General features: G+C 35.5%; 1 protein-coding gene across 4 annotated transcripts in view; it reads right to left on the minus strand.

The window, feature by feature from the left end:
- PNPLA8 (patatin like phospholipase domain containing 8) overlaps positions 1–16,544 on the minus strand; it is a 45,107-nt gene that overhangs the window by 16,667 nt on the left and 11,896 nt on the right. For 2 of the 4 annotated variants that reach the window (XM_055114830.3, XM_057302946.2), the window contains exons 3-7: positions 15,850–16,001; positions 10,811–10,905; positions 9,914–10,085; positions 4,716–4,773; positions 1,157–1,351 (exon numbers count right to left, since the gene is read on the minus strand). In XM_055114830.3, coding sequence (XP_054970805.1) covers positions 1,157–1,351; positions 4,716–4,773; positions 9,914–10,085; positions 10,811–10,905; positions 15,850–16,001 — 672 coding nt within the window. Of the gene's footprint in view, positions 1–1,156; positions 1,352–4,715; positions 4,774–9,913; positions 10,086–10,810; positions 10,939–15,849; positions 16,002–16,544 lie in introns of all 4 variants that reach the window. The other 2 variants (XM_063606339.1, XM_057302945.2) reach the window with 1 other exon arrangement.

Below are 16,544 nucleotides of genomic sequence, written 5' to 3' on the forward strand. Positions count from 1 at the left end.
TTAACTACAAATATTATATTACTTAAAGATTAAAAAGAAAATAGGAATAGCTGGCCATAACATTTTAAAATATATATAAGCTATTGTATCAAAATGAGATAAAATTGATAAAAATGTTTTAGTTTAAATGATCCATTAGAAAGTTTTGAAGTTTATATTGCTGACATGTTGTTTATATAGATCTATATATGAGTTTTTGAATGCCGTCTTACTATCTCTGTCAACAGTGTAAGATTTTTTTCTCAACAGATATCTGACCAAATAAAGAGAGTAGACGTACTTTAGGGACTAGAGAAAAACGTCAAGATTCCTCTCATTCTACTCCATCAAATGAGACTAATTTTAAATGAGACATAATATAAAAAATTATATATAAAAATGCAAGCTTTCAAAGTATCAGCTCTAAAGCTTTATTAGCATTTAGTGTAAGTTATGAATTAAGATTTCCATAAAGAGTTGGAAAAACTTGACAGAGGAAAAGCATAAATGAGTTTACATAAAAAGAATTTCCAGAAATAATATTCACTTTTACAGATAGTGTACACATGAATTTAAAAGAGTATAATTACGGACAACATCCTAACTCTGTAACTTAACAGCTGTGATGCTAGTCCAGTTACTTAACTTTTCCTAAGGTGCGAATTCCTTGTTTGTAAAATGGAAATAACTCTACCTCATAAGTAGCAAGGATTAAATGAGATAATGCATGCACAGCACTAAATAAGTGTCTGGCACACAGCTAACTTAATGAGTATTTACTATTATTTTACTGTATCCCTTTCTTCAAAATATGCCCACCCAAACTGTCAAGCAGACTGGGTTCTGCATTTTCAGGGAGTGTATATCGTTTTTAATTTTTATCATGTTTGGAAAGCTAATCATACATACTCTCACTTTTCCATCATAAAATTATCATAATGGGCTACGAATCACACTATATAAAACACAAAAACTTTCTTAAAATATGTTTGCATGTCAGAGGCTTGTTAAGAAAAACAACAAATAAAAATATCCTAAATTGTTCTTCTTTTGACATATGAAGACACAAAGAAGAAAGTCTCCTAGGTTGATCCTTCTGAAGATCAATGACATTTAATAAGTGCTGATTCTTTTAATCATGTAAAATTAAAAAAAAAAGACATACAAGTCAACTTACTTGATGAAGATCATTTCCCAATGCATATTCTGCAAAGTAGCCTGGAGCAGCAGATGAGGCTCTAATGGCCTGCCACATTTTATACTGACAGCCTCCCAAATAATGAGAGTTGATTCCAGGAAAATGACCATAGTTTCTGAACACAAAAGCTTTGGGTGTTATCCCTCTATTTACTATGGTACTTACAGCAGCTACCTAGTGAATGAAAAAGTGAACAATTCCACCATTAACAGTAATATATTTGGGATCTGTAAAAATTATATACTATTTAGTAGTATGAATGAACAATCTACAACTACATGTGTAACAAATATAATGTTGAAAAAAGAGAATCAGATCTTTTTAAACAGGCATTTCTTTGTGGGATAATAGATATAAAGACTGAAGCAATTCTGAGAAATTTGTTATGAGAATAATAATAAAAGAGATTTATTTGACCATTACTCAATTTGATTAAAAAAAAATTCAAAAAGGCAAACATTTCTAGACCTTTACATAATAATTGACAAAACAGTAGTAATGAATAAAAACTGCTTAAAGGCTGGGCACAGTGGCTCACGCCAGTAATCCCAGCACTTTGGGAGGCCGAGGAGGGTGGATCACTTGAGGTAAGGAGCTCAAGAGCAGCCTGCCCAAAATGGTGAAACCCCATCTCAACTAAAAATACAAATTAGCTGGACATGATGGCAGGTGCCTTCCAGCTACTTGGGAGGCTGAGGCAGGAGAACTGCTTGCCCAGGAGGTGGGGGTTGGAGTGAGCCGAGATCACGTCACTGCACTCCAGCCTGGGTGACAAGAGTGGGACTCTGTCTCAAAACAAACAAAAAAAACTGCTTCAAGATAAGCACACTATTTTCATAATATCACTTACAAATTAGTCTTTGTTTCTGTGCTCTTTGAAAGTATTTTGACTTCAATAACTCTGAAATGTAACACTACACAATCAATGCTTTCAGGTCACAATTATTAAAACCTGGTAGTTGGGTAATGTTTATTAAAAAACTATAATGTCAACCATCTCAGGTCTCAAATTTTATCACTGTCAGTTAAATTTACATGAAATGTGCTGTTTTATTAATGATCTGTAATACAAACTTAAGAGGCTGACAGGTATTGATGAGGCCAAAGTTAGTGTCCTGTGCCAAGTCCTGCCAATTGTTTTGATATTTAATAAACAAAGGTCACATGCCAAATTCCTGTGAGTAATCCAAGTCTGTCTCTAGGCCACTATGGATAGGCATTGGCCATATACTAAAATCCAGAGTCTTTCTATAGTTGGCATATAAATATGGTTGGATTAAGAAAACATATGAGTGGCTCTCCATTTATCATGATGATTTACTTCTTAAGATGGCTAAAGTTCCCCATAACTTTTATTCAAAACTGACAACTTCATAATTTAAACCAAGCAAACAAACAAGGAGCCTTGGAGATACAGGGGAACAAGCAAGAAGCATAGAGTGCACCCTAGTGTCCTCTCAAAAAGAGCTAAGTCATCTCTTCATCACAGCCTCTGACGCCCTGCGTCTGATCTAATCGGCCTACTGCTCCAGCCTCATTCCACATGCAGCCCTTGGATTCCGAGGCACTGATCTTTAAGAACTCTATCATTTCCTGGAATTCTCTATAACTCTTCCTGCACAGGCCATTCCCTTTGCCAGGAATGCTCCTACTCAATGGCCTTCACATTGACATCTCAAATCTCACTTCCTTAAATTAGCTGTCCCTCATGTCTCTTTAAAAATATGCTTTCAAAGAACTGCTTTTATGCTCCATAGCACTTATGTATTTCAGGGAAACTACTACATGTCATCTGTGTGATTATTTCATTAATACCTATGTTGCCCTACAGAGCTGTGAAACCCATGTCTACATTTGCCCACAAATGAATCCAAAGTGCCAAGCAGTGGGTGTATAATTAATACTTGCAGAATGAATCAAAGTATGAGTATGCCATAGTTAAGAGCAACAGAAAGAGCTGCACTTGTTTTTTTTCATGGTTACAGTTTGTTATCTGAGAATAAATACAAGCTGCATGAAATTTCTAGGCACATAAATTCTATTCTTTAAACAAGTAATATTAAACAGAACTCAAGCAACGCTCAGATCATTGGGTTTCAAACACACAAATAAATGAAGAGCCACATTGAGACACATCTAAGTGACATTACAATTTTAATAGGGATTCAATTTGTATAATAATATAATCTAATATAGTCATGCATTGCATATCAATGTTTTGGTCAATGATGGACCGCATATACAACAGTGGTCCCATAAGACTATAAACGGGTTTCTATGCTGTATTTTTCACTGTATCTTTCTATAGATACTTTTTATCTAGATATTTGTATATCTGTAGATACGTAAGTATTCTTATCATTGTGTCACAATTGCCTACAGTACTCAGTATAGTCACCTGCTGTACAGGTTTATAGCCTAGGAACTATAGGCTATACCATTTAGCCTACATGTGTAGTAGGCTATACCATCTAAGTATGTCTAAGTACACTCTATAATACTTGCACAATGACAAAATAATCTAATGACACACTTCTCAGAATGTATCCCTATCATTAAGTGATGCATGATTGTATTGTATCTAAGAGGCATATAAAATTTCTCTTTAAAAATCTAGGGTAAGAAGGCTGGGTGCGGTGGCTCACGCCTGTAATCCCAGCACTTTGGGAGGCTGAGGTGGGCGAATCACGAGGTCAGGAGATCGAGACTATCCTGGCTAGCATGGTGAAACCCTGTCTCTACTAAAAAATACAAAAAATTAGCCGGGCGTGGTGGCGGCTGCCTATAGTCCCAGCTACTTGGGAGGCTGGGGCAGGAGAATGGCGTGAGCCTGGGAGGCGGAGCTTGCAGTGAGCAGAGATTGTGCCACTGCACTCCAGCCTGGGCGACAGAGCAAGACTCCGTCTCAAAAAAAAAAAAAAAAAAAACTAGGGTAAAAAAATGTCATAATGTTCCTTAAATCACTAGATTTGATTTTTAAAATTATGATGAAATAATTCTTCCTTATTTTCAGTCCATCTTTCATGTTCTTCCATTTCTGGTATAGTTTTACTGAATTTATAAAAGGTATAAGGATGATATCCCATCCCTTCATAGAATGACTCAATATATAAAGAATTAATATAATCTGTAATACCTTAATAAAAGGGCCCTCAGGGCCGGGCACGATGGCTCATGCCTGTAATCCCAGCACTTTGGGAGGCCAAGGCGGGCAGATCACCTGAGGTTGGGAGTTTGAGACCAGCCTGACCAACATGAAGAAACCCTGTCTCTACTAAAAATACAAAAAAATTAGCCAGGCGTGGTGGTGCATGCCTGTAATCCCAGCTATTTGGGAGGCTGAGGCAGGAGAATCACTTGAACCTGGGAGACGGAGGTTATGGTGAGCCGAGATCGTGCTATCGCACCCCAGTCTGGGCAATAAGAGTGAAACTCTGTCTCAAAAAATAAAAATAAAATAAAACGGCCCTCAGGACAAGTGCTTTCACCAGACCTTCAGATGGAACTAGGTGTTATATTTAAGAGACTCTAAGCTTACCTTAGGACATGTGGGGTTTCTTGCTGTTTCAATCATCAGTGCAGATCCCATCCTATCCCTTTATTAAAGGAGAAAAAAATAAGTTATATCAAAATGACTTTATCTCCTAACAACCAGGAAACATACAGTATGCAATTACTATTTGTCCATGGCTTTGTCAAAGTGCTATGAAGGAAAAAATGTAAGACTCTCCTCTAGGAGGCTTATAATCCCATTAATGCACATGAAACAATATGCAGTTATTTATCAACCTCTGATTCAAACTGCAAGTATCTATAGTTCTGAGGTGGAGCAACGAACAGAGGGGCAGTAACTGGAAAGGATGCAGGAAGGTTGCTGGAGGAAGACACTGAAAGACTGCAAGGCAACATATTTAAAGCTAGGACATATACAGATTAAAGGCACAAAGGCAAAATAAATCTGTTGTTTTCAGGGTCCTGCCAATAGGATAAAGGAGCTGTGTTGAGATAAGACTGCAGAAGTATGCACGGGCTAGTTAGAGTAACCAGGTGAGGACAATGAGACTTTAAGCTTGTTTTGGTTGGTAACAGCCAATGTCATCAAGAAAACGGCTTTGAAAATCATCAGAGTTGGCATTTGAAATACTATAACATTACAGAAATTGTCCTTGGGCAGCAATTTTTGCAATTCCATAATAAGAGAATTTTATTTCAATGCAGACTTTTCCAGACTTAAAAATTATGTATTTTCCCTATATTGAATACAAAGACTATGGTATCACCAGCCTTCCTCATGAGTAAAACCATTTTCTAATGTGTTTTTCAAACAATACTCATGTTTCCCAACTAGAATATTAGTGAACTTCATAAAAAGAATATTTACAAACTGCTCAGTGATCTACCCTTTATAAGCTTTAATAAATATCAATGTAAAATACTTTCCAAAATGGACAAGATCTTTTGTCTTTCCCAACCTGATCTATACATTTCTACTACATGAAGATCAATGCATTTTATCTTTTTAAGGTTCTTTGTCTTTTCACAGAATTCTTACTGTAAAATTACAAGAGAAATCCTAGGAGCATGCTGATTTCACACTTTTCAGCAAAGTTCATATTTATTTATTTTTATATTTGTTTAAATCTTGGTTTTATGAAAACCTAAAATGCTTTTAGTGAATTAACTTATGAATATAAACTTGTAACAAAAGCAATGGTAATTGTTTATTTCCGAGATGTCAAAATATGAAAAAAAAATCAACATGCCTAGATTCTACTGATGGCATAAAATAGTTCCCTTAAAATAACACAAAATTATCACAGCAAAATAAATAAATAAATAAAAGTCCTCTCAATAAACAATGGGGGAAAAATGCTACGACAAAAAAGGCCAGAAGGTAGATATAGAAGAATATTAACAATACTGGCACCCAGTGAATCACAGTCCTGGTATCCATGTCATTGTATACAGTCTCTTCCTATACAGACTCTTGGTTGGCATGGCTTTCGTCCATGTGACCTCAACAAACATGCCATTAAACTGAGGCTTGATAAGTGCTTATGCACTGGGAACTCTGGGAACTCTGAAACCACAATGATGAGACGAAGCTTGGGTGAGAATGACCAGGTGGAGAGAGAGGCTTCCCAGACCCATTGGTAGAGCCACCAAGTGAGCTCAGGCAAGAACAGAAGAAACACCCAGTCAAACCACAGAGTCATGAGACTAAATCACCATTGTTTTAAGCCACTAAGTTTTGGAGCGGCTTGTTCTGCAGCAAAGGCTGTTTGAAAAAGCAGAGAAAGAAAAAACAACTAACGACACTGATAAAATTTATCAATGCTATGATTAAAAATAAAGAAGTTGCCAGAAGAGCAAAAATGAGACAGCAATACATAAATATGCAAAGATACTCTCATAAGTAACAAAAGGAAAAAATTTCATAGTAGAGAAGCTGGTTTTAGAATAAATTTTTAAATTTTCATTAAATAATAAAAAGTATTGATTGTATGAATACTGGGAATAGATATTAATTATATATATATATATATTTTTTGAGACAGAGTCTCGCTCTGTCGCCCAGACTGGAGTGCAGTGGTGCGATCTCAGCTCACTGCAAGCTCCACCTCCCAGGTTCACACCATTCTCCTGCCTCAGCCTCCCCAGTAGCTGGGACTACAGGCGCCCACCCCCATGCCCGGCTTTTTTTTTTTTTTTGTATTTTTAGTAGAGATGGGGTTTCACCGTGTAGGCCAGGAAGGTGAATTATATTTTCTAATAGACACAAAAGATGTGAAAATAAGTAACATCCAATGATAATGGATGGGAAGCTTTCACGATTGGAAAGATGTCAATGTTCCACAAAATGAGTGATACATTTCATGTAATTTCCATCCAAATACCAGTGGAATTTTTTTTTATGTGATAAAAGTAGCCTAAGATTAACTTTGAAAATTAAAATTGTGTAAAAGAATAATGAGAAAAGATTTGCTATGCTGTATCATTATAAAAATATTATGCCAAGGTTCAACAACTAAATCTACAGAATTTGTACGAAAATAAATCCACAGAGAAACCAAAAACTTGAACACAGATTCTAATATAGATAAGAATTTCAAATATGATAAAGATGATGTTTCAAATCGGTTAAATAAATGGAGCTGGGACATTTGGATTAACATCTGATAAAAAAAAAGTTTGATTCTCTTACAACACATATCAAAATAAGTTTTAGGTAACTTCAGAATTACATATAAACTGAACACTTTAGAAGTAGGAAATAATACAAATATTTACCTACCTTAAGAGTAGAAAAGACTTATTTATTTATTTTTAAATTTAAACTTTTAGTATAAAGAGTATGCATGCAGGTTTTGTTACATGGGTAAACTGTGTGACACTGAGGCTTGGGGTCCCAACAATCCTATCACCCAGGCAGTAAGCACAGGACCCAACAAGCGGCTCCTCAGCTCACACTCCCACTCTCCCTCCCGTCTAATGGTCCCCAGCATCAATTGTTCCCGTCCTTATGTTCATGTATATTCAATGTTTAGCTCTCACTTATAAGTAAGAAGATGTGGTATTTGGTTTTATGTTCTTGTGTTAGGTTGCTTATTCTAATGGCCTCCAGCTCCAACCACGTTGCTGCAAAGGACATGATTTTTTTTATAACTGCATAGTATTCCACAATGTATATGTAACACATTTTCTTTATCCAATCCACTGTTGATGGGCACCTACCTAGGTTGATTCCATGTATCTGCCATTGTGAACAGTGCTATAATGAACACATGAGTGCATGTGTCTTTTTGACAGAATGAATTATTTTCCTTTGGGTATATGCCCCGTAGTAGGATTGTAGAAAAGACTTACAAACATAAAAGTTAAAAATCATTAAAGGAAAAGATTTGGCTAAATGAAGATGTTTCAATCCTCTACATTAAAAAATTATTAATTAGCACTTTTTCAATATATGGTTAATATATTTACAATACATTGAGGAATATCCCATAAGAAAATAGGCAAAAATTATGCCCTCAAAATTCACACACAAAAAATAAAAAGCCATCAAAAACCAAAACCTTTTTTTAAGTTTAAACTCATCAATAATGAAAGTGATACAAATTGAAACATGAGCTTCAAAATCTCTCAAACTGATGTCATTTTAAAAATTAAGTGTTTGGTGTTCACAAATATTTCATGAAACAAATACAAATTGATGTTGGCAGATGAATAAGCTAAAACCACTGTATTGAAGAACAAATTCAGCTATGTATGTATCAAGATTCTTAAAACATGCATATCCTCTGACCCACAATTTTACTTCTAGAAATTTACCTTAAAGATATAGCCAGAGATTTAAGTAAAGATGTTTATCTAAATTTTATTTTGAACTGCAAGAGTATCTAAAGTATCCTTTTCTAAGAGAGGATTTGTTAAATAAAAAACAGTATATCCATAAAACGGTGAAGAACCATTAATATATGTTTCAAAAAATATTAACTGACATAGGAAATCATCTGTGATAAAATGCTAAGTGAAAATGCAGGACACAAAACTACATGTGCATTATCTGAATTTTGTAAAGAGAATGGATACACACACACTCACAACTACACACATATACACTTGTCTATCTGTAAGAAATTACACAAAAAACACATCACCATGTTAATAGTGCTTTTGTTCTTAGTGGGATTATAAATTATTTTTATTGTTTTCTCGATATATTTTCTATTTCCTATATAATAATTATTTTAAGAAGACATCAACATTGGACCCAATAAATATGCTTCTTATATAGTGACCTACTGATATATTCTGAAATGTGAGAAGAAATTTAAAGTTTTCTATGACAGCATTGTTCATAATCCCAAAAAATTAGGAACATAAATGTCATAAATATCCATAAAAATCCTAAATGGAAATGATTAAGAAAGTGTAACATCCCACTCTGGAGTACAGTGTAGTCTTTAAAAATATGTCAGGAGATTTTAAGAACGTTTGAAAAAAGGAGAAGGATACGAATTTACAACTATAATCTAATATCAGCTATACAAAATGTATATGGTCTAATAAACTAGAAGGAGATATATTAAAGTCTACAGCTCTGAATAACAGGATTGTGGATGATTTTATGTTTATATTTTATGATTATATATACTTTGGGAGGCAGGCCAATCACTTGAGGTTAGGAGCCTGACCAACATGGTGAAATCTTGTCTCTACTAAAAACAGAAAAAATTAGCTGGGCATGGTGGTGCACACATGTGGTCCCAGCTACTTGGGAGGCTGACGTGGGAGGATCACTTGAGCCTGGGAAGTTGAGGCTGCAGTGAGCCAAGATAGCACCACTGTACTCTACCCTGGGCAACGGGAGTGAGAGCGTGTGTCGAAAAATAAATAAAAATAAAAATAATTGAATATTTTAGAATGACTTGAGACACATTTAATATGTTAAGTAAAAACAATAGGATGCAAATATCTCATATTTTTAAAAAAGGCAATTGCAACTTTTACATGCAAATCTCACACACACAAACCCCCCAAAACAATTACTAAACTATGATTCACCAAAATACTAACAGTGGTTATCTCTAATTAGTCGAATAATTTAATATTCTTGATATTTTTCAAATTATAATATGCAAGAATATAATTTAATATTGACATTTTTCAAATTATAATATGCACATACTACCTATATAATCAGAACATTTAAAAAGAGTAATTGTAACTTACTTAAGAATGTTTTCCCATGTTTGACTGTCATAAAATGCATGGCTCCAACTCATTTTGACTGTTCCAACAATGACATTTTGTGAAAATACATCTGATCCTAATTTTCGATAAAGTTCCTCACATTCGTCCAAGGGCATATGAAACAACCCCAACATGAAAGCTAATATGGCACCTGGAAAAAAGAATCCTTAGCTTTTATCAGTGTTAAGTTATAGCCCTTATGATGATAAGATCTCCTGAATCATAGTTTTGGCTTAAATTTTAGCGTTGATACTTTCTAGCTATGTCACCTGGGACAAATGACTTTCCTTCTCAGAGCCCCATTTGTTTCAGGGGTAAAATGGGAGTAATAAGAACAACCAAAATTCATGTGTCTTACTGGGTTAACAAATGTAAAGGGATTTACCAGGTCTCAAAAAGGATTAAATAAATGCTACCCCCAATAATGATAATAATAATTTAAAAATATTTACAAATGTGTTGTTTTACATTAAATTATATATAAGACACTATGGTAGATAATTCACGTTCTTTCTAACATCAACGAATTACTTAGTTTTAGTCACAGAAAATGGCATATTTGACAACTCACCAAATCACTAAGCAATTCTCCTTCAAGTTAGTCCTAGGAACCAATGTAATTAAACATATTAGGTACTCTTGGATGTCCTTTTAAACAGCTGATTCCATACCTAGCTATAATAGGTAGGACACACTGCCACCTAGTGTGCCTAACTGGCATAACCATGAACAAAAGACAAAAAAGAAAGTACAAAATTTTGGGGTATGGAGAGAGGGCTGAAGAAGGCAAAGGACTATGATCTTAAACATAAGTGCTTAATGTTCTTTTCCTTCATGTACTGCCAGAATGCACCACTTCCATATAATAATAATTACCTGTGCTTACACCACAAATGTAATCAAAGAGCTGATGAACTGGCTTCTGAGTAAGTTCAACTAATTTTCGTAGGGTCTGGAGAGCAACCACGCCCCTACAGAAAAGATTAAAGGCAAAATGACAATTCCTGTTTAAAGAAAAAATAATTTAAGCTGTTGAATAAAACAATCTAAGAATTGCTTTTGCAGTTTATATGCTAACATGAAAATTAATAATATAAATCAAAATCAGTAAAAATTGCCTGTCCAAATTTTTAGTATTACTTTTGAAAATCTAATATCTAAATGATAAAAAAAACCTACACTAAGGCAACACATTTTAAAATTTATATTAGTATCTCTCTCTTGTTTTTTCACTGAACCCATCCTTCTGCAGAACAGTATCTCTTTAAGAATAAATCTGGCCAGGCAGTGGCTCATTCCTGTAATCCCAGCGCTTTGGGAGGTTGAGGTAAGAGGATCACTTGAGGCCAGGAGTTCAAGACCAGCTGAACAATATAGCGAGATCCTATTTCTACAGAAAAAAAAAAAAAAAAGTAAAAAGAAGAAATCTACCCAAATACACTTCTTAAGAATGCCAAAAACCAACAAACAACTAAATAAGAATACAAAGATATGCCAATATAAAATTGAAAACAAACAAACAAACAAACAAAAAAACAAAAAAAACTGGAAAACACTTAAAAACTCACTCACTGGTTTTGGAATGCCATACCTTGGTTTCCTCTCTTACTAATATAGTTGGTCACCTATGACTCTATACATTTTTGTCTTACATATTTCACCAGATTTTTTTTTTTTTTTTGAGATGGAGTCTCACTCTGTTGCCCAGGCTGGAGTGCAGTGGCTCACTGGGTTCACTGCAACCTCCGCCTCCCAGATTCATGCCATTCTCCTGCCTCAGCCTCCCGAGTAGCTGGGACTACAGGAGCCCGCCACCGTGCCTGGCTAATTTTTTTTTTTTTGTATTTTTAGTAGAGACAGGGTTTCACCATGTTAGCCAGGATGGTCTCGATCTCCTGACCTCATGATCCACCTGCCTCAGCCTCCCAAAGTGCTAAGATTACAGGTGTGAGCCACCGCACCCACCAGTCACCCACCAGTCACCGCACCCACCAGTCAGATTTTTAAGCTCCCTTTTCTTTATTCATTTTTAAAAACTCTCAATAACTTTAGGTTAACCCTCTACATTAATGGTATATTAATTAATGTTGCTGACTTTGCTCATTTCTGAATCCTTGCAAACAGCAGTTAATAGCTTCATGAAGGAATGCGAAACGATGAAAAAGCTTAGGAGATATAGACCAATTGAGGGTGTATGTACCATGTAAACTGTCATGTGTGTATCATGACAATTTTTAACAGTGGGAGAATAAAAAAAACGATGAAAAGCTCTATTCCCAACACAAGGTAGGGGGTAGGTAAGTTCTGGAACACAAAGGTAGTTAGGCACCAAAAAATTTAGAGTGTCAAATTGTGCCTTGATAATGTTAACAAGAAGTTAACTAGAAAATTCTGTAAGATTAAAGTAGAAAACCAAAGATGCTGATTTTTTAAATACAACAAATAATGTGGATTTGAGGAGAGTTAAGATATCTTATGAAAGAGGTACATTATTAATTCAAGACAAGACATGATGAATTAAACGTAATGCTGCATAAAATATATTTAACAATGTGACCTCTATTATCACAAAAAGGAAATAAAATAGGCACGTATATGTTCACACAGAAAAAGATTAGAAGAAAATAAATCAAAATACTAAAATAATCTTAGAGTTGTGAGCTATGGTTTTGGGGTTTTTTTCTCTCTCAGGTTTTTCTAACTACTCATATAATCGGGAAAATTAACTATTTAAAAATGTTGTACTCATAAATTCCGAATGAATTCAAATACGTATATATCTGCCAAGTTGCCACAGCTGTCTGTGTCTACCACTGTAGGTTCTCTTATAACAAAGAAGTCAAAGATAAGGTTTTTAATTTTTTCTCTCAATCCCTCATACATTACTGCTTTCCGCACAAACCTCCCATCTGGGCTGCTTTCCCATATTCCCCTAAACCAAGTTTTCTCAACAGCAGAACTGCTGACATTCTGGGTTGGATAATCTTTGTTTTGCGGGGCTGTCCTGTGCACTGTATGATGTTTAGTCACAACTGTCCTCTTCAAACTAGATGCAAGTGGCAGTGCTCTAGTTGTGACAACCAAAAATGTCTCCAGACACTGCCAAATGTCCTTTAGGGAGCAAAATCACCTCCAGTGGAGAATTACTAACCTAAACCTAACTTCATCCTAACCCACCCCTAGATTTTCCCAAATTACCTCACACTGATTTCCTCCCTATATGACTAATAGAACTCTTATTCTACGAGATAAACTATTTATTGGATACAAACTTCTTTTTCATCATGCTTGTCTGACCTTAGACATGTGAATGTTCTTCAATTTTCTTCCTTCCTTCCTATCTCTACATAAATATAACTTCTTTAAAAAGAAGTCTTGGTCCTGAGCATTCTTTAAAATAGTACTCTTCCTCTCTATCCCTTTACTTTGCTTTATTTTTCTTCATAGCACCCAGAATAACATATTTTTGTTTTTCTATTTGTTGTCTTTTCCTTCTCTACAATGCAAACACTGTATTGTTTTATTTGCTCACCGTCCCCAGGATCTAAATCAGTGCTTACAACATAGTAGGCCCCCAATATTTGTTAGCTGACTCAATGAATGACACTACCTGTCCCAACTCCCCTGAACATTATGGCAGACAGGATTCCTTCTGCTCCTTAGTGAAATGCCCCTACTCATTTAACTGCCATTTTCCCTATTTTTCACCATTTGGAATCAATTCTATGAACTAGAATAATCTCTCCAGTTATCACTTTATCTGTATCACATGAATGACATACACCTTCTTAAGATTATTTCACTTTCCTAAGAAATATCCTCTAAGATCTTTAAAGATTTTTCTCTCTTCAGTGGGCTTTTGCCAACTGAGCACTTCTATATGGATATAATCTTATATTAAATATGTTCAAGAAAGAACTCTTTCCTCAACACCAATCTGTTGAGATTCCCTGCAGTTTTGTCCCAGTCACACACAGGTTTACTCTTAGAGTGATCTTGACCTATGTCTACCATATCCTGTCTCCATGTTTCTTAAAAGTTACTGATATTGGCATGGTGGCTCACACCTGTAAACCCAGAATTTTGGGAGGCCAAGGCGGGTGGATCACCTGAGGTCAGGAGCTTGAGACCAGCCTTGCCAACATGGTGAAACCCCGTCTCTACTAAAAATACAAAAGTAGCTGGGTGTGGTAGTGCATGCCTATAATCCCAGCTACTTGGGGAGGCTACAGCAGGAGAACTGATCAGTTGAACCTGGAAGGTGGAGGTTGCAGTGAGCCGAGATCACGTCACTGCACTCCAGCCTGGGCAACCAGAGCAAAACTCTGCCTCAAAAAAAAAAAAAAAAAAAAAGTTACTGGTACATTTTTCCTTCCTCCTGCCTTCCACTGCCACCATCTGAGGTTAGCTTCCTTCTCTCATTACTTATTCCTTCCTTCATATTGATGTCAAAGTATAAAGGACTTGGGTGAATACAGAACCAAGGAATTTAACAAAAAGATACAGGGTAGTACTTGAACATACAGAAGAGTGGTTGGCAAGTTGGTTATACCAAAAAGCAAAATCAGAGAGGTAAGCTAAACCTAAGAACAATAGGCAGGGCATGTATTATGAATTACAAGGTAACAGTAGAGATGGCAAGGAACTAGAGAACAAGCTAGAAGATTTTGGGGAAAAGGTTTGAAAAACCAAGCCAAAAAATCTAACCAACAAGTTGGAAGGAACTAGATAAACAAAGACTGAGTAGGAAGCATGGCTGGATTGCCAGTAGTAAAAATGGAGCTTAATAGTGAAATTATCTCCTTCTGAACAAAGAAAGAATTTATTTCTTATATGGCACCAGAACTGGCATCTCCAAGTGAAGACATCAGAAGTCAGGAAGTTAATATAGCCTCATTTTGTAACCATCACTTTATCAAGTAACTAGTTGATATATATGGGTAAGATAAGTGTAATAAAAGAAAGCTGGCTGGGCGCGGGGCTCATGCCTGTAATCACAGTGCTTTGGGAGGCCAAGGCAGGTGGTTTACCTGAGGTCAGGAGTTCAAGACCAGCCTGGACAACATGGTGAAATCCCGTCTCTACTTACAACATAAAAAATTAGCCAGGCATGGTGGTGGACACCTATAATCCCAGCTGCTTTGGAGGCTGAGACAGGAGAGTCGCTTGAACTTGGGAGGCAGAGGTTGCAGTGATCTGAGATCGCACCACTGCACTCCAGCCTGGGCGACAGAGCAAGACTCTGTCTCCAAAAACATAAAATAATAAATGAAAGCTAAAATTATAAAACACTGTCAAGGTTTTATGAGAATAATGGTTGATAAGCTTCTGAACTACCAAAAAGGTCTAAAAAGGCCAAATATAAAAATATAAATACTAAAATCAAATCAAATCAAATACAAAAATATAAATACCAAATCAAACCAAAGAACTGAAGTATATGTCAGAGTAGCACTTAGATTAATAAAGTATTAATTAAAACAATTTCATGTTTTATTTTAAAAATTTGATTTTATAATGATATATCAAATCTTTTTTTTTTTAATTCCTAAAGCTGAATTGAATCTGTAGTTTTTAAGAATCATGTTCCAGCTGGGCGCAGTGGCTCGCGCCTGTAATCCTAGCACTTTGGGAGGCCAAGGCAGGCAGATCACCTGGCGTCAGGAGTTTGAGACCAACCTGGCCAATATGGTGAAACCCTGTCTCTACTAAAACTACAAAAATTAGCCGAGTATGGTGGCGGGAGCCTGTAAATCCAACTACTTGAGAGGGTGAGGCAGGAGAATCGCTTGAACCTGGGAGGCAGAGGTTGCAGTGAGCCGAGATTGTGCCACTGCACTCCAGCCTGGGCAACAGAGGGAAACTCCATCTCAAAAAAAAAAAAAAAAAAAAAAGAATCATGTTCCTAGCCTTACCTTGTTCCTCCACCATCAATTGAGAGAATTCGGATTCCTCTCCCTTTCACTGGATCCACATAGCCAATTAGGGCCAAAATTTCTCTAACTGCAGCCTGAAGAGTTTCATCCTTAATTTGTCTCAGTCGTAATAAATATGGAATAATTCTTTCCTATATTGAGAGAAAAGACACTCTGTTGCTTTTGTCAAATCAAGACTGAAAATGTATGATTATTATTAACCAATACATGCAGTTCACCACATGACAACCAAGGTGACAGTGTTCATTACTTTCTCAGTAATCTTATAAGACAGATTAGTTTTTGATATATTAATGTCAATTTTCTAGATTATATTTGTTCTAATATTGAGGACAAAAATTAACCAATATTCAAAAATTTTCATTAAAAGATGTAATACTTAACTAGAGAAAATATAATTTATAGAAATTTACAAATTATTATAACAAAAGGTTAACATTATAAATTTTGTATAATATTTAGTCCAAATCCTGAGATTAAGAGGCTAAAACTGATTCATAGTAACTACTAGAAGTTAAACTGTTATTAAAAAGAAATAATGAACCATCTTGTACACATTGCATATGGGATTCAAGGTTGCCTCATAAAAGAATACAAACAAATGTTAACAAAGGTAACTGAGGTGAGAAGGTAAAAGCAGGCCACTACAATTAAATAATCAGTTTAAATAAACC

The sequence above is a fragment of the Pan paniscus genome, chromosome 6 (assembly GCF_029289425.2).
Source record: "Pan paniscus chromosome 6, NHGRI_mPanPan1-v2.0_pri, whole genome shotgun sequence".
Taxonomy (NCBI): Eukaryota; Metazoa; Chordata; class Mammalia; order Primates; family Hominidae; genus Pan; species Pan paniscus.